We start from the raw sequence: 19,715 nt of genomic DNA, 5'->3' as shown, positions 1-19,715 counted from the left end.
TACCTCAATTATCTAAACTCACCGGTGCCCCTGCACACTGACTCTGTACCGCCACCCCCTGTGTAAAACCTTGCTACTGTTATTTTATTGTTGCTCCTTAATAATTTGTTGTTCTTATTTTTCTTATTTTTTATTTAATTTACTTATTTTTTACTTCAGTTTATTTTACAAAATACTTTTTTTTTTAAACTTAAAACTGCATTGTTGCATTTGTAAGTAAGCATTCACTGTAAGGTCTACACATACTGTATTCTCCACATGTGACAAATATAGATTGATTTGATTTGATTTAGATGTCTCTGTATCAGCTTTGCACATATGGATTTGGGGATTTTCTCCCATTCTTCCTTGCAGATTTTCTTAAGCTCTGTTAAGTTTAACAGGGAGCATCAATGAACAGCAATCTTCAAGTCTTTCCACAGATGGGATTCAAGTCTTGGCTTTTGCTGGGCCACTCAAGGACATTCACATTCTTGTTCGGAAGCTATTCCAGCGTTGCTTTGGCTGTATGCTTGGGGTCAATGTCCTGTTGAAATGTAAATATTTGCCCCAGTCTAAGGTAATTTGCACTCTGAAGCGGGTTCTCATCATTGATTTTCCTGTATTTGGCTCCATTCATTGTTCCCTCTATCCTTACCAGTCGCCCAGTCCCTGCTGCTGAAAAGCATCCCCATAGCATGATGTTGTCACCACAGTGCTTCACTGTAGGGATGGTGTTAGACGGGTGATGAGCTGAGCCTGGTTTTCTCCAGATATAGTGATCTGCATTCAGGCCAAAGAGTAAAATGTTTGTCTCATCAGACCACAGAATCTTTTGCCTTATGCTCTCAGAATCTTTCACGTGCCTTTTTGCAAACTCCTGGTGTGCTGTCATGTTTTTCAAAGGGGTGGGATCTGTTTGGCCCCTCTCCCATAAATCCCAGGTTGGTGAAGTGCTGTAGAGTCTATTCTCCTTCTGGCAGATTCTCCCATCTCCGCCAAGGAACTGTAGTTCTGTCAAAGTGGTCATTGGTTTCTTGGTCACCTCCCTGATCAAGGTCCTTCTTACCCGGTTGCTCTTTTTGGTCGGATGGCCAGCTCTAGGCAAAGTCTGGGTAGTTCCATATGTTTTTAATTCCCAATGCTGGAGACCACAGCACTTTTGGAAACTTTCAACACTGTAAAAAATTGTTTTCTACCCTTCCCCAGATATATAGTATGCCTCATTACAATTATATCACTGAGATCTATGGACAGTTCCTTGGACTTCATGGTATAAGTTCTGCTCTGACATGCAATGTCAACTGTGGGACCTTCTGTAGACAGGTGTATTTCTTTCTAAATAATGTCCAAACAATTGAATTGACCACAGGTGGTTGTAGTGACATCAAGCTGTAGTAACATCTCAAGAATGATCAATGGAAATTGGATGGACCTGAGCTCAATTTGGAGTGTCATTGCAAGGGGTGTGAATACTTATGTAAATTAGCTATTTTTGTAAAACGTGTTTTACTTTGTCATTATGGGGTATTGTGTGTATATGGATGCAAAAAAAATATATTTAATAAATGTTTTATTCTGGCTGTAACACAACAAAATGTGGAATAAGTCAAGGGGTATGAAAACTTTCTGAAGGCACTGTATGTGGAACTGCATTATTCATACAGTGAAAAGTTTCCACAGCCTCTATTGTGACATTTGCCATTTAGACAAGGCATGATAGACTCTTTACCCTGGTGAGTGACATTGCATCCCACTGACTCAGTTGACATTTCCATGGTTACATTTTTTATTTCCCTTCAACATGTGAGAGTTGCATCCATTTAAAGAGAACTCACAGGGAGGGAGGCCAGTACTGTACGAGCCGTGGCTGGGCTCCTCATGTCTTAGAGAGCAATGTGGAGCGTCGGTACTAAGTGGTTGGGATTTGCTCGAAGAGCATCAGCTCGTGTTAATGACCTGCAGTCTTCAGCAGGGCTTATCCATTCAAATCAACTCCACAGAGAGGATTTCTCAAGTCTGATGATTAAAGTAAGATTCTGTAATAAGTGTATGGAGGTGCTTTAAAAAGGAGAGACCTTAGTCTTTCCTCAAGCTGTGGAGCTTAATCGTTCCATCACAGTTCTCTGTGGTGTCACTTTAAGGGCCTGTTGACTATGACAAGCAACACACTATCACAATTAATGTGTGTAGAATTATATTACAGTATGTCAGACTTACCACATGTTTAATTGCATACAAGTTTGGATCCTTCTAAATAGTCTTCTAACATACATTAAACAGTTGGCTTTCCATAGCAAACATACAGCTAGAGACATTTGAAAACTGAGATTAGGGTTTTCTACACAATTGCATGGCATCACTCATCAAATCAAATCAAATGTATTTATGAAGCCCTTCTTTCATCAGCTGATATCTCAAAGTGCTGTACAGAAACCCAGCCTAAAACCACAAACATCAAGCAATGCAGGTGTAGAAGCATGGTGGCTAGGAAAAACTCCCTAGAAAGGCCAGAACCTAGGAAGAAACCTAGAGAGGAACCAGGCTATGAGGGGTGGACAGTCCTATTCTGGCTGTGCCGGGTGGAGATTATAACAGAACATGGCCAAGATGTTCAAATGTTCATAGATGACCAGCATGGTCAAATAATAATAATCCTAGTGGTTGTCGACGGTGCAACAGGTCAGCACCTCAGTAGTAAGTCCGTTGGCTTTTCATAGCCGATCATTCAGAGTATCTCTGTTGCCTCTAGAGAGTTGAAAAAAGCAGGTCTGGGACAGGTAGCACATCCGGTGAACAGGTCAGGGTTCCATAGCCGCAGGCAGAAAAGTTGAAAGCGGAGCAGCAGCACGGCCAGGTGGACTGGGGACAGCAAGGAGTCATCATGCCAGGTAGTCCTGAGGCGCAGTCCAAGGGCTCAGGTCCTCCTCCGAGAGAAAGAAAGAATTAGAGAGAGCATACTTAAATTCACACAGGACTCCAGATATAACAGACTGACCCTAGCCCCCCGGCACAAACTACTGCAGCATAAATACTGGAAGCTGAGACAAGAGGGGTCGGGAGACACTGTGGCCCCGTCCGACTAAACCCCCGGACAGGGCCAAACAGGCAGAATATAACCCCACCCACTTTTCCATAGCACAGCCCCCACACCACTAGATCGATATCTTCATCCACCAACCATCCTGAGACAAGGCAGAGTATAGGCCACAAATATCTCTGCCATGGCACAACCCAAGGGGGGGGCGCCAACCCAGACAGGAAGATCACGTCAGTGACTCAACCCACTCAAGTGACGCACCCCTCCTAGGGACGGCATTGAAGAGCACCAATAAGCCAGTGACTCTGTAATAGGGTTGGAGGCAAAGAATCCCAGTGGAGAGAGGGGAACCGGCCAGGCAGAGACAGCAAGGGCGGTTCGTTGCTCCAGTGCCTTTCCGTTCTCCTTCACACTCCTGGGCCAGACTACACTCAATCATGGGACCTACTGAAGAGATGAGTCTTCAATAAGGACTTAAAAGTTGAGACCGAGTCTGCGTCTCTCACATGGGTAGGTAGAACATTCCATAAAAATGGAGCTCTATAGGAGAAAGCCCTGCCTCCAGCTGTTTGCTTAGAAATTCTAGGGACAGTTAGGAGGCCTGTGTCTTGTGACCATTGCGTACATGTAGGTATGTACGGCAGGACCAAATCGGAAAGATAGGGAGGAGCAATCCCATGTAATGCTTTGTAGGTTAGCAGTAAAACCTTGAAATCAGCCCTTGCCTTAACAGGAAACCAGTGTAGAGAGGCTAGCACTGGAGTAATATGATCACATTTTCTGGTTCTAGTCAAGATTCTAGCAGCCGTGTTTTGCACTAACTGAAGTTTATTTAGTGCTTTACCCGGGTAGCCGGAAAGTAGAGCATTGCAGTAGTCTAACCTAGAAGTGATAAAAGCATGGATTAATTTTTCTGCATCATTTTTCGACAGAAAGTTTCAGATTTTTGCATTGTTATGTAGATGGAAAAAAGCTGTCCTTGAAACAGTCTAGATATGTTGATCAAAAGAGAGATCAGGGTCCAGAGTAACGCCGAGGTCCTACACAGTTTTTTCTGAGACGACTGTACAACCATCAAGATTAATTGTCATATTCAACAGAAGATCTCTTTGTTTCTTGGGACCTAGAACAAGCATCTCTGTTTTGTCCGAGTTTAAAAGTAGCCATCCGCTTCCTTATGTCTGAAATACAGGCTTCCAGCGAGGGCAATTTTGGGTCTTCACCATGTTTCATCGAAATGTCCAGCTGTGTGTCATCTGCATAGCAGTGAAAGTTAACATTATGTTTCCGAATGACATCACCAAGAGGTAAAATATATAGTGAAAACAATATTGGTCCTAAAAAGGAACCTTGATGAACACCGACATGTACAGTATCACTTACTGTTAACTGGTTGTTGTATTAATGAGAGAGTGAGGTACAGTAAAAGTTATTCTCATTGGGAGTGCTAGTAGAGGAGCTGAACAAACGTACAGCAGCAGTTTGCCAGACCCTGAAGTCTGTACAGGAGCTCTCCATGGTGCTGAATTCTCTCCGGTAAACTCATTTTCACCAAACTCAGATGCTGCTGCAGTTTACTGAGGGGGCATATTGTGATTAATTACAAACGTGTCGCTGTCCTACCCATATTCGTTCATGGCAAGGTTGGGATTTATATCAACTGAAGAAATCTACCACACCTGAAAAGACTGCTAAGGTACAGTAATCAATCAATCAAATGTATTTATGAAGCCCTTCTTACATCTGCTGATGTCACAAAGTGCTGTACAGAAACCCAGCCTAAAACCCCAAACAGCAGGCAATGTAGGTGTAGAAGCACGGTGGCTAGGAAAAACTCCCTAGAAAGGCTGGAACCTAGGAAGAAACCTTGACAGGAACCCGGCTTTGAGAGGTGGCCAGTCCTCTTCTGGCGTGGTGGAGATTATAACAGAACAGTAATGTGTGACTTACTGTAAGTGACTGGGGGGGAAGAAGAGAGCTCCTTCCCACTGTGAGTCTGAAGACCTGGCAGCCTAGTTAGCTGGGCTTTGAGCAGCAACAGTTGAATCATACATTTGATATTTCTTTAAAACATGTTTTACTTTGTCAATTTTGGGTATTGTGTACATAGATGATACAAAAAACATTGAATCATTTTTGTGTGGAATAAGTCAATGGGTATGAATGCATTCTGAAGGCACTGTATGTGCAAGTTGGTGCTGCTTGAGAGAGGAAGTTAATCCAATGTCAAACAGCCTGATATATGTTTTTTTCTAATTTTACACAGACAAAGCTGTTATACTGTATATAAGAATGTTCAAAGTATAGCTGAGCAAGGTTTATGTTGTTTCAGTAACATTTGTTTCACTTCAGCTGTTTCTTCTCTAGTTATCATAACATAAGCGAAAGTCGCTGAAACAACATACAAAACATGCAGAGCTTTGCACAGACTCATTTTATTTTGGTTGGTTTTGAATCCATGTATTTGTCACTGTTTTTATCTATTGGGACCTCAGAAATGTGAGAAAAATTTGAATAAATCATGTTGGGCATTCAATCAGAAGTAAGAGATATTGGTTTTGGATGTTTACTGTGGTGTAATCCAAATCTATTTAAAATACAGGAATAATACATGTGTATACAGTACCTCACACTGCTTTTGGTCCCTTTTCTAATTAATTTAAATGAGAAGTGTGCAATCCCCTGAAAATGTATTCCCCATACATGTGGTAATGAAAAACAAAACATGTCAATACATTATATAATCTGTTTCAGATTAAGTCAATATTTAGAAAGTCCCACTGAAATAGACTCTATAAGTATAATAATACAACATTTCGTCAAACTAGACATATTTCCATGTTTGAAACAATCATATCAACATGCATGTGCTGATGTTCCACTAACAGGGATCAGAGTTTGATCTACCATTGAATTGTTGATAGCAAGCGTCCTATTACAGAGCCTTCAGAAGGTATTCCTACCCCTTGACTTATTCCACATTTGTTATTACAGCCTGAATTCAAAATGGATTAAGTATTTTTTTCTCACCCATCTACGCACAATACCCGTTAATGACAAAGTGAAAACGTGTTTTTAGAAAATGTTACTAATTTAAAGAAACTTAAATAAAGAAATATCTCATATACATAAGTATTCACACCCTTGAGTCAATATTTTGTAGAAGCACCTTTGGCAGCGATTAAACTTGTGAGTTTTTCTAGGTAACGCTCTAAGAGCTTTATCATTGCTAGACAACCATTTTCAGGTCTTGCTATACATTTTCAAGTGTATTTAAGTCAAAACTGTAACTCAGACATTCAGTAACTTTCACTGTCTTCTTGGTAAGCAACTCCAGTGTAGATTTGGCCTTGTGCTTTAGGTTATCCTCTAGGATTATTATGCTTGTGCTTAGCTCCATTCCATGTATTTTTTTATCCTGAAAACTCCCCAGTCCTTAACGATTACAAGCATACCCATAACATGATACAGCTACCACTATGCTTAAAAATATGGAGAGTAGTACTCAGTAATGTGTTGTATTGGATTTTCGCAAAATATACTGTAACACTTTGTATTCAGGACATGCAGTTAATTGCTTTCCCACATTTTTTGCAGAATTACTTCAGTGCCTAGTTGCAAACAGGATGCATGTTTTGGAATATGTTTTATTCTGTATTAGCTTCCTTCTTTTCCCTCTAAAATGTAGGTTAGTATTGTGGAGTAACTACAATGATGTTGATCCATCCTCAGTTTGTAACTGTTTTAAAGGTACCATCAACCTAATTGTGAAATCCCTGCGCAGTTTCTTTCCTTTCTGGCACCAGAGTTAGGAAGGACACCTGTATCTTTGCAGTGACTGGGTCTATTGATACACCATCCAAAGTGTAATTAATACATGTAACTTCACCATGCTCAAAGGTATATCCAATGTCTACTTTTTGAATGTTTACCCATCTACCAATAGGTGCCATTATTTGCGAGACTTTGGAAAACCTCCCTGGTCCTTGTGGTTGAATCTGTTTTTGAAATTCACTGCTCAACTGAGGGACCTTACAGATAATTGTATGTGTGGGGTACATAGATGGGGTAGTCATTAAAAAATCATATTAAACAATCCATGCAACTTATGTGACTTGTAGAGCACATTGTTACTCCTGAACCTATTCAGGATTGCCATAACAAAGGGGTTGAATACTTATTGACTCATGACATTTCAACTTTTCATTTTGTATTCATTTGTAAAAATGAAGAAAAACATCATTCCACTTTGACATTATGGGGTATTGTGTGCAGGCCATTTCAATTCAGGCTCTAACACAACAAAATCTGTAAAAAGTCAAGGGTGGTGAATACTTTCTGAAGGCACTGTATATAGTCATGAAGTGACGTTACAAACCATACTCATTATTTCTGTCTTCTGCCCTATAGGATATTTGACAGTAACCATTGAGCCCCTTCCTCCTGTTGTTGTGGGAGAGACTGTCACCCTGAAGTGCAACTTCAAGACTGATGGAAGACTTCGAGAGATCGTGTGGTATAGGGTGAGTAAAGTTGCACGTTCATACACTATACTGTATATGCATGCCATGTACACCAACCTTTCAATACTAATCAGTGTTACTTAATCCATTTGATTTTTATTTCATATATTTTATATGATGTAGGTATTTAACTCTTGACCAAATACCAATTAGCCTCTCTTCCTCTAGTGGTGTAGTGTGACAAATTCCAATTTTAAGAATTAATAAGGGCCAGGTAATTCATGCCAGGTGTGAAGGGTGTCACTCTGGCTTTTGGTTAGGAATATGATTTTACTCTCAGTTATGCCCGGATATTTTGCATAAAATAGAAGCTAATGTGACATTAATAGCAGATGATTACAGTTCAGAGGTTTTATCTACTGAAACAATGGTGTTCCAAAGAGGTCACACCGAAGCACTTGGATGGATGTCAATATAGCAACAGCTGTTAGCTCACGGCCTGATTATTTCATTTACCCAGAACTCCCCAATTATGCACCGGTTAGAATTATACAAGTACGCAGTATGAAATATGCTATATTTATTCTGTGAAATTCTACAGTCATAGACAGTACCCTGGCTGATACAGTTTGGACAAATATATTTGCAGCTTTGCACTTTTCTTAAATCAAATCAAATCAAAAATATTTATATAGCCCTTCGTACATCAGCTGATATCTCAAAGTGCTGTACAGAAACCCAGCCTAAAACCCCAAACAGCAAGCAATGCAGGTGTAGAGGCACAGTGGCTGGGAAAAACTCCCTAGAAAGGCTAAAACCTAGGAAGAAACCTAGAGAGGAACCAGGCTATGTGGGGTGGCCAGTCCTCTTCTGGCTGTGCCGGGTGGAGATTATAACAGAACATGGCCAATATGTTCAAATGTTCATAAATGACCAGCCTGGTCAAATATTAATAATCACAGGCAGAACAGTTGAAACTGGAGCAGCAGCACGGCCAGGTGGACTGGGGATAGCAAGGAGTCATCATGTCAGGTAGTCCTGAGGCATGGTCCTAGGGCTCAGGTCCTCCGAGAGAGAAAAAGAGAGAATTAGAGAGAGCATACTTAAATTCACACAGGACACCGGATAGGACAGGAGAAGTACTCCAGATATAACAAACTGACCCTAGCCCCCCGACACATAAACTACTGCAGCATAAATACTGGAGGCTGAGACAGGAGGGGTCAGGAGACACTGTGGCCCCATCCGATGACACCCCCGGACAGGGCCAAACAGGAAGGATATAACCCCACCCACTTTGCCAAAGCACAGCCCCCACACCACTAGAGGGATATCTTCAACCACCAACTTACCATCCTGAGAAAAGGCAGAGTATGAAATGGTATGTACGGCAGGACCAATCAGAGAGATAGGTAGGAGCAAGCCCATGTAATGCTTTGTAGGTTAGCAGTAAAACCTTGAAATCAGCCCTTGCCTTGACAGGAAGCCAGTGTAGGGAGGCTAGCACTGGAGTAATATGATCAAATTGTTTGGTTCTGGTCAGGATTCTAGCAGCCGTATTTAGCACTAACTGAAGTTTATTTAGTGCTTTTTCCGGGTAGCCAGAAAGTAGAGCATTGCAGTAAATAATTCCCTATTTCTTGTAAAAGAAGTTGAACTAAAAATACATTTTATTGGATTTTGAACATTGCAAAACCACATTTATTTTTGTAAACTTTAGCTTACAATTTTTATTTTGAAAATAAGAATCAAACGGACAAAATTATTGGCACCCTGTAGCTAGTGCTTGGTTGCACAGCCAAGATAACTCCCAACAAATGCTTCTTGTAGCAATCAATGAGTTTGTTGCACCTTTCTACTGGCAATTTTGCACTGTCTTCAGAAGCAAACTGCTCTAATTCTTCAGTGTTTAAGGGGGTTCCCTCCACCAACTGCTGATTTCAGCTCTCGCTATAGGATATGAATGTAATTCAGATCTGGACTCTTTGCTGGCCACTCCTGAACATACCAGCGTTTTTTCTTGAACCATTTTTTGTTGCTTTGATGTGTGTTTGGGGACATTGTCCTGCTGGATCACCCACCACCTTCAACAGAGACCCAGTTTTTGGACACTGGGTTTTAACATTCCACTCCAAAGAAATCTTGATCATCTGCTGATTTCATTATGTTTTGCACACATTCAAGACCACCAGTACAAGAGGCAGCAAAGCAACCCCACAGCAGTATCGAACCTCCCCCATGTTAGATTGTTGTTAGGGTGTTCGTCCATTTGGTCGTTGGTAAACATAAGAAGACCCCACTGCTGAACGAGACACAAGAAAGCCGTATTGAACTTCTTATAAACCCACCTAAACAAGTCTAAATCCTGGTGGAAATGTTATGTGGACACACTGCTGTTTCGCTAAAAAGCACAGGGATAGTGCTTGATAAATGTAACCACTCTCAAGTTCATAGACATAGATCTGGATGCAAGGACTGAACGTCCATTATATAAAAAAATAGTTTTAACCATGTTTTGAGGCTATACAATGTTTGCTACATTTAGCTAAAACAAGATAATATTTAGCATATTTTGCAATCAATGGGTACATATAATTTATTTATAAGTCCAAAAACGGATGTATCTACTGCAGATTGCCCAGTTAATTGCCCATAATTTTTCAATATGAACATCCTACATTTTGAAAGACGGGTCATTATTCTAAATGTAAATCTGTTTAAATAGAAGTGCATCAATGACCAAGTTTAAATAAAATGTCTACGATAAGTAGACTTGACGCTATCCCATTCACCTTTGTTCACTTAACTGTACTGCCTCAACATTGCTGATTATTGAGTCAAACTACAGTGCATTCGGAAAGGATTCAGACCCCTTGACTTTTTCCACATTTTGTTACGTTACAACATTATCCTAAAATTGATGCAAATATATTAACAATAAAATACCGAAATACCTTAAGTATTCAGACCCTTTGCTATGAGACTCCAAATTTAGCTTTCCATTGATATATTCATTTTTCCATTGATCATCCTTGAGATGTTTCTACATCTTGATTGTATTCAATTGATTGGACATGATTTGGAGGCACACACATGTCTATATAAGGTCTCACAGTTGACAGTGCCAGTTGACAGTGCATGTCATAGCAAAAACCAAGCCATCAGGTCGAAGGAATTGTCCATAGAGCTGCGAGACAGGATTGTATCGAGGTACAGCTCTGGAGAAGGGTACCAAAAAATGTCTGCAGCATTGAAGGTTCCCAAGAACACAGTGGCCTCCATCATTCTTAAATTTAAGATGTTTGGAACCACCAAGACCCTCCCTAGAGCTGGCTGCCCGGCCAAGCTGAGCAATCGTGGGAGAAGGACCGGTGAAGCATGATGGCTGCAGCATCATGCTGTGGAGATGTTTTTTAGCGTCAGGGACTGGGAGACTAGTCAGGATCGAGGGAAAGTTGCTTTGGGACAAGTCTTTGAAGGTCCTTAAGTCATGTCCTTGAGCTGGACTAGAACCCGTTCAAACATCTCTGGAGAGACCTGAAAATAGCTGTGCATCGACACTCCCCATCCAACCTGCCAGAGCTTGAGATGATCTGCAGAGAAAAATGGGGAAAACTCCCCAAATACAGGTATTCCAAGCTTGTAGCTTGGCTGTAATTGCTGCCAAAGGGGCTTCAAGAAAGTACTTAGTAAAGGGTCTGAATAATTATGTAAATTTGATATATAAGTACTTTTTATTTTTTGTTTGCAAAAATGTCTGAACACTTGTTTTTGCTTTGTCATTATGGGCTCTTGTGTGTAGATTGATGAGGGGATTTTTTTTAGAATAAGTTAAGTCAAGAGGTCTGAATACTTCCCGAATGCACTGTATATGGCTGAGGCAGTGACACTTCTATTATGAGATTTACTGTTAGATTGTTTCTTTTATATAGCCTTTTCTTGGAAGAAAACCTTTTCTCTAGGTTCATCTTTACAAATGCTGACATTTCAAGACAGGACACAAAAAGACACTTTACATATCAACCTCAGTATAATACATCATGTTTTGCGCTTTGAAAATGTCATTGAATCAGGAAGGATTTTGAGGGTTTAGTTAAGTTTATATGGAGTCCTTACCTTGTTGGGCTTTTAAGTTTCTTGCTCTCAAGTGTTATTCTACAATGTTTAAATTTGGTGCAGATATGAATGCAGAGTATTTGAAGTAATTTAGTTTCTCTTGATCAATGCAATGCTTTTTACACAGTGAAACTGTCTTCTCTTTGGGGAAATGGGTTTGGAAGAGGAAAGTTAATAGAATGCACATTTACTCAATAATAGATCATTTTTAATGGAGTCCTCACTATCGTTTTTGCCAGGCAGGAACCAGACTGTCTTGGGATTTACAGCTGTAGTGTAAAACAAACTCCACTCACTGAGAGTTAGGCTGTCCACATCAAATATTGGTTAGTGAGGAAAATGCAGAGGTTGTAAAGAGAAACCAGCCTCATCTCTCTTGTGCCCACTACTCAATGCAACAGCTAATACATTATATATAAATTATCCACACTCGGCTGCCAAAGTTTCTTTAATCTCTGTCTTTTATTTGGCTAAACTGTCGACTTCTAATTTCCCCCCCACGTTCAAATGTAACTGGGGTTGACGCCCATCTTGGGAATCATCATATCTAATCAAAGTCTGGCCAACGAGACAGAAGCTGAATGAATTAAATACCTCAGCTAGCCTCATTCATTACCAGGGTGCCGTTATCTTAACAGATTCTGTTTGAGGATTCTGTAATGCACACCAGTGGCAGCCTGCTCCTTGAAACCATGCACATCCTTAGCATTGCTAAGACCTAGTATAGCCACTCAAGATAATCAAGATTGCTATTGAGAAGCTTTCAGGCTGGCCTAATAGAGTACTAGTGCGCAGTATTTTGGTACGTAGAAAGATATACAATAGTAATCTCTTCTTAATTACATTGTTAAAAGCTTTTACTACTATTCAAAACTTGTTCATTTGATTTTTTCAACAATTCATGTGTGGCATTTGACATTTGGCACACACCTGATAAAGATATTTGTGAACATCACATTGTCAGACAACCTGCATATACTGATGGAAGTTCAATGTGCTTCTTTTTTTTTGAACCGTTTTCTGCGTGCCTCTTTTTATAGTTTGGGAATGTAAATATTGTTTATTTGCACCTTATAAAGAAGCTATTCAGATCAGCACAATGCCAGATATCTCCCAGGAAGGTAGAGCAGATTTGCATCATACTGTATGTCAACACAATGTTTATGTTAGGGATTTCTCTGTGAGAGGATATATAAGCCCCTGAATCACACAAAGCTCAGCTCACTTGGAAGAAACCCCATTTGGGGCTAAAAGTAATTTTGGGGTAAATATTGGAAAATGGATGACTACTCCAACATCCAAGATTTTTGTTTCAACAATACCAATAATGCAAAATGGCAATTTATACAATTTTTATCCAAAAGTAGAATCGGAAGAATCTTCAATTAAATATTTCTAGCGGTCTTGGTGCGGTAGCTCTAGTGAAGAGCAAAAAAGTCAAGAAAAAACAGGTGGGCTATAATACATGAGAGGGCTCACTCAACAATGAGTGTTTTCCCATCTATTGGATGTTTAAATGTATTAGTCAGACCGAAGCACTAATGCTCCTGAAGCAAACACATAAAAGCATCTTGAGTGCATGTTATATTCCACTGAGAGCCACATTCATGTATTGTGCAGTGGGTTCTGTCAGGCCATGGATTAGGCACTGTGGATATGTAATACCATCAAGCTGTCCTCAACATTGTAATAGCATTTCATCCTGATGGGGCTACAGATAGAGTGGAGGAGAGAATCTCTATCAGCTCTGAAACCATTCTGAACATGTGCAGTAGAAACATGGAAGGATACAATGCTGGCTGGGGAGGCCTGTGGAGACTTCTCCTCACTGAGACTCATGGCAGCTCACCTAATGCTGTGCTTGTTCTGATTATGTCACTCTAATGAAGAGATACCCATGACCCTCTCCCTATGGGGACCTCAGTCGTGCTGGCGGTGACGGTGCAGGGTTTCCGCTTGGATGCCTGTTGAGTGTCATTCTGCATTACGCTTAATCTTCCCTAAGTTAACCTCTCTCTATATATCCCTCATCCCCCTCTCCCTCGTCCCCTGTCTCATTACCACATCCCTCCACCCACTCTGACAGCACTCTTATGGGATCATCTCTCTGGCCAGCATAGCCAGCATAGCCTACTGCTCTAAACGTGGGCCTTTTACCACTGACCTATCTGATAGGCTCATGCGTGTGAATGAATGCTATCTCACTCATATGGTCCACATGGTTCAGGCATTTTAACCTCATCCTGTTCCATTATAATGACTCAGGTCAGGTCTTCAACATGCTCTTTGTCAATTTGAGCTCTATTCTTACCCTCATAGTTAATAATAGTAATGCTTACAGGGGAGAGAGAGAAGATGCTGTTAAGATACTGTTTTGCTTTCAACAGTGTGATTATAGACATGGCAAGCCATCTGTGATGTTTAAATTCAAGTAAATTATATGAAAATAATTTATGTCACTCATATGAGCCTTGTCTTGATTAAGTTGAATTCTAGAGTATTGCCGTGTGCATTTGGTTAGACACTTGCTATTGTTCCACTTGAATAGATCACATGGACTCTCATGCAGAAATTACTGTTGATTGACAAGTACAGATTGCAAGGAGAGAGAGGCGATTTAAAGACAGACAAGGAGAGATGTACAGTAAGTGCTGCTCTTCTAAATAGAAGTAGGCTATGTTGAAAGTAAGCCTATCTCAGAATTTCCTTACTGAAAGGACTTTGATGTTTGCTGTCACTAGTTCAGTGCGCTGTAATGGGAGTAGCACTTATTTGGTGTGGAATCCATTTTCTTTTTCACTGATTTTGCTTTTCTTCTGTGTAATACATTACATTCTCCCACGAGTGCTTCACTTGGGACTATTAGACAATGAGAAACCAGTTATTTGAGAGAGGTAGCATAAATTATTAGGATATATGAAGAAGAACATAGAATAATATTTATCTCTGCTAAATACAGTGCTATGAGCATGAACAATGAACCTCCAAAGGAGTAAACAAAGGAACGCAAAGCCATCATTCTCTGAGAACTTATATTCAAATGTGATATACTGATCAATACTGTACCTCCCACTCAATAACCGTCCCCCTGATGACTATCCAACCTTTTGTTGGTAAATGTTAGCTAACTGCTTACACATCTTTCAAATACGGAAACATGGAAGTTTCCTGGAAATATATATTATTAAAATACATTGTTTCAGTCCTTCTGTTTGGTTTCCTTAGAGAATTAATTTAAAAAATAAGTATTTCCTAACACACTGTGACCTGATTCCTGCAGTCTAAGCTGGAACATAAAAGCAATCGTGGCATGATGATGAGACTGAGAGAGTTGCTGCTGCTGCCCACACAGACTCCCCCTGCACCTCATCCTATTCTAATATCTCTTACGTTTACACTGTCTTTGTTTGTGCATCAGATTTAACTTGTGGCCCACATTTCTGTACAAATCCCATTAAAGACATTGACACTGAAAGAGCACAAGATCATGGGTATGAAAATTACTTTTCACTTGGCAGTAGTACAACACCAAGTGCATTGCCTAAGGGCAAAATCTATAGCTGGCTGGACTATTCAGTCCAGAGTTAAGTGGTTCTGTCCAGATACATGTACATTTGAACAGGGAGAGGATGGCTTATATGATACTTGACGCAGAAGTGGTGTGTTTCTCTCTCCGGTAATCCTGTTTCCTGACTGCGGAGAGACGAGGGAGGCGTCACATTCCAAATCTGAGTTGGAAAAACTCAGAGACTGGGTTGCCCAGGCAACAGGAATCTGCGAGCACAGTAAAGAGTTCTCTGACTGTGTACACACAGCACACTCCTGTGTTTTTTTTTGTGTGCCCAACTTCCTGCTGCTTTAAACCCCCTAGTGTAATTGTGTCATTGTAAAAATGGCTCAGTTAGTTGGAGTATCTCGATTGTATTCGGATTCACCCAAAACTATATATATATATATAAAAAGTGTTCAACAAATCTAAATATTTTACATTTTAGATTCTTCAAAGTAGCCACCCTTTGCCTTGATGACAGCTTTGCACACTCTTGGCATTCTCTCAAACAGCTTCACAAGGTAATCACCTAGAACGCATTTCAGTTAACAGGTGTGCCTTGTTAAAAATTAACTTGTGGAATTTATTTCATTCTTAATGAGTTTGAGCCAATCAGTTGTGTTGTGACAAGGTAGGGGTGGTATACAGAAGACAGCCCTATTTGATAAAAGACAAAGTCCATATTATAGCAAGAGCAGCTCAAATAAGCAAAGAGAAATGACAGTCCATAATTACTTGGAGACATGAAGGTCAGTCAATCTGGAAAATGTCAAGCACTATGATGAAACTGGCTCTCATGAGGACCACCACAGGAAATGAAGACCAATAGTTACTTCTGCTGCAGAGGATTAGTTCATTAGAGTTACCAGCATCAGAAATTGCAGCCCAAATAAATGCTTCACAGAGTTCAAGTAACAGACACATCTCAACATTAACTGTTCAGAGAAGACTGCGTGAATCAGGCCTTCATGGTCAAATTGCTGCAAAGAAACCACTACTAAAGAACACCAATAAAAAGAAGAGACTTGCTTGGGCCAAGAAACACGAGCAATGGCCATTAAACCGGTGCTGATGAGTCCAAATTTGAGATTTTTGGTCCAACCACTGTGTCTTTGTGAGACACCGAGTGGGTGAACGGATTATGTCCACTTGTGTGGTTCCCACCGTGAAGCACAGATGAGGAGGTGTAATGGTGTGGGGGTGCTTTGCTGGTGACACCGTCAGTGATTTATTTAGAATTCAAGACACACTTAACATCTGGTTTGCGCTTAGTGGGACTATCAATTGATTTTCAACAGTACAATGACCCAACACTCCTCCAGGCTGTGTAATGGCTATTTGACCAAGGAGAATGATGGAGTGCTGCAGCAGATTACCTGTCCTCCACAATCACCTGACATCAACCCAATTGAGATGGTTTGGGATGAGTTGGACTGCGGAGTGAAGATAAAGCAGCCAACAAGTGCTCAGCATATGTGGGAACTCCTTCAAGACTGTTGGAAAAGCATTCCAGATAAAGCGGGTTGAGAGAATGCCAAGAGTGTGCAAAGCTGTCATCAAGGCAAAGGGTGGCTACTTTGAAGAATCTAAAATCTAAAATATATTTTGATTTGTTCAACACTTTTTTAGGTATTACATGATTCCATATGTGTTATGTCATAGTTTTGATGTCTTGACAATTATTCAACAATGTAAAAAATAGTAAAAATAAAGAAAAACCACTGAATGAGTAGGTGTGTGCAAACTTTTGACTTGTACTGTATATATACATTTGAAGTCGGAAGTTTACATACACTTAGGTTGGAGTCATTAAAACTAGTTTTTCAACCAATCCACAAATTTCTTGTTTATAACAAACTATAGTTTTGGCAAGTTGGTTAGGACATCTACTTTGTGCATGACTTGTAATTTTTCCAACAATTGTTTACAGACACATTTTTTCACTTATAATTCACTGTATCACAAATCCAGTGGGTCAGAAGTTTTCATACACTAAGTTGACTGTGCCTCTAAACAGAAAACGATGTCATGGCTTTAGAAGCTTCTGATAGGCTAATAGACATAATTTGAGTCAATTGGAGGTGTACCTGTGGATTTATTTCAAGGCCTACCTTCAAACTCAGTGCCTCTTCGCTTGACATTACGGGAAAATCAAAAGATAACAGCCAAGACCTCAGAAAGAAAATTGCAGACCTCCATAAGTCTGGTTCATCCAAACGCCTGAAGGTACCACGTTCATCTGTACAAACAATAGTACGCAAGTATAAACACCATGCACCTATCACACCGCTCAGGAAGGAGACGTGTTCTGTCTCCTAGAGATGAACGTACGTTGGTGCAAAAAGTGCAGATCAATCCCAGAACAACAGCAAAGGACCCTGTGAAGATGCTGGAGGAAACAGGTACAAAAGTATCTATATCCACATTAAAACGAGTCCTATATCGACAGATCCTGAAAGGCCACTCAGCAAGGAAGAAGCCACTGCTCCAAAACCCCAATAAAAAAGCCAGACTACGATTTGCAACTGCACATGGGGACAAAGATCGTTCTTTTTTGAGAAATGTCCTCCTGTCTGAGGAAACAAAAATAGAACTGCTTGGCCATAATGACCATTGTTATGTTTGGGGGGAAAAGAGGGGAAGCTTGCAAGCTGAAGAACACCATCCCAACCGTGAAGCAGGGGGTGGCAGCATCATGTTGTGGGGGTGCTTTGCTGCAGGAGGGACTGGTGCACTTCACAAAATAGATGGCATCATGAGGTAGGAAACTTATATGGATATATTGAAGCAACATCTCAAGCCATCAGTCAGGCAGGAAGTTAAAGCTTGGTCGCAAATGGGTCATCCAAATAGACAATGATCCCAAGCATACTTCCAAAGTTGTTGCAAAATGGCTGAAAGACAACAAAGTCAATGTATTGGAGTAGCCATTACATATCCCTGACGTCAATCCAATAGAACATTTGTTGGCAGAACTGAAAAAGCGTGTGTGAGTGAGGAGACCTACAAACCTGACTCAGTTACACCAACTGACCAGAGAAATTAGCCAAAATTCACCCAACTTATTGTGGGAAGCTTGTGAAAGGCTACCCGAAACGTTTGACCCAAGTTAAACAATTTAAAGGAAATGCTACCAAATACTAATTGAGTATATGTAGATTTATGACCCACTGGGAATGTGATGAAAGAAATAAAACCTGAAATAAATAATTCTCTCTACTATTATTCTGACATTTCACATTCTTAAAATTAAGTGGTGCTCCTTACTGACCTAAAACAGGGATTTTTTTCTCTGATTAAATGTAAGGATTTGTGAAAAACTGAGTTTAAATGTATTTGACTAAGGTGTATGTAAACTTCTGACTCCAACTGTATATATATAGTGATGGGTGAATCTGAATAATGTGTATGTAGCAGCTTAAAAATATATCTGGATTCTTAACCCAACAACTGATATACACTGAGGTATACACTGAGTATACAAACATTAAGAACACCTGCTTTCTACATGACATAGACAGACCAGGTGACTTCAAGTGAAAGCTATGATCCCTTATTGTTGTCACCTGTTAAATTCACTTAAATCAGTGTAGATGGAGGGGAGGAGACAGGTTAAAAAATGATTTTTAAGCCTTGAGACAATTGAGACATTGATTGTGTATGTGAGCCATTCAGAGGGTGAATGTGCAAGACAAAAGACTAAAATTGTCAGAGTCGTGTGTATAGGTGGCAGGGAAGTCAGGCGCAGGAGAGTAAAAATGAGTGTAATGGAGTCCTTTTAATATATGTCCTCTAAACATGCTCCAAAACACTAAATGTACATACATAAGAAACAAGGGTACGAGGACCCGTCGCGCACCTATACAACCATAAACAACACTGACAAAGACATGAGGGGAAACAGAGGGTTAAATACACAACAAGTAATGAATGGGATTGAAACCAGGTGTGTAGGAAGACAAGACAAAACCAATGGAAAATGAAAAATGGATCAATGGTGGCTAGAAGACCGGTGACGTCGACCGCCGAGCACCGCCCGAACAAGGAGAGTCAACGACTTCGGGAGAAGTCGTGACAAAAATGCCTTTGAAGAGGGGAATGGCAGTAGGTGCCAGGTGTACTTCTTTCTGTCAAAGCTTGGTTTTTTCAAACTCAACAATTTCCCGTGTGTATCAAGAATGGGTATACTCAGTGTAGATCATATGGTGCAAAGACACATTGCTGTATTAACAAGAATAGGACATATTCAGGCAGTGAATGTGATTTATTTGGATATTGTCTATAACTCTCCACATAAATGAGTGAGTACTATTTTAGAAAGACCAATGCCATCTGTTCCAGTTGGTAGTTCTTCTGAACATGAGGCTGAAATCCATGTTGACTCTTTTGGTTGTTCACTGATCCATTTATGTTTGAAGCTGGCCCAGTGGAGTCGCATACAGCGCCCTGATCATGAATCTTGCAATCAAGGATCCAAGTAGTTGTTTGACATGCTCAGATGTTTAAAGACAGTTTAGCATTTGTTTAATAGACTTTAACTTTCAGAGATGCATTGTTGGCCTATTAT

General features: G+C 40.3%; 1 protein-coding gene across 2 annotated transcripts in view; it reads left to right on the top strand.

The window, feature by feature from the left end:
- The window catches only part of LOC139413449 (immunoglobulin superfamily member 21-like), a 260,296-nt gene that overhangs the window by 90,401 nt on the left and 150,180 nt on the right, over positions 1-19,715 (top strand). For both annotated transcript variants that reach the window (XM_071160868.1, XM_071160867.1), the window contains exon 2: positions 7,430-7,542. In XM_071160868.1, coding sequence (XP_071016969.1) covers positions 7,430-7,542 — 113 coding nt within the window. The remainder of the gene's footprint in view (positions 1-7,429; positions 7,543-19,715) is intronic.

The sequence above is a fragment of the Oncorhynchus clarkii genome, chromosome 7, assembly GCF_045791955.1.
Source record: "Oncorhynchus clarkii lewisi isolate Uvic-CL-2024 chromosome 7, UVic_Ocla_1.0, whole genome shotgun sequence".
Taxonomy (NCBI): Eukaryota; Metazoa; Chordata; class Actinopteri; order Salmoniformes; family Salmonidae; genus Oncorhynchus; species Oncorhynchus clarkii.
Note: the sequence above shows the minus strand (reverse complement) of the source record. Positions and strands in the feature narration are given on the sequence as shown.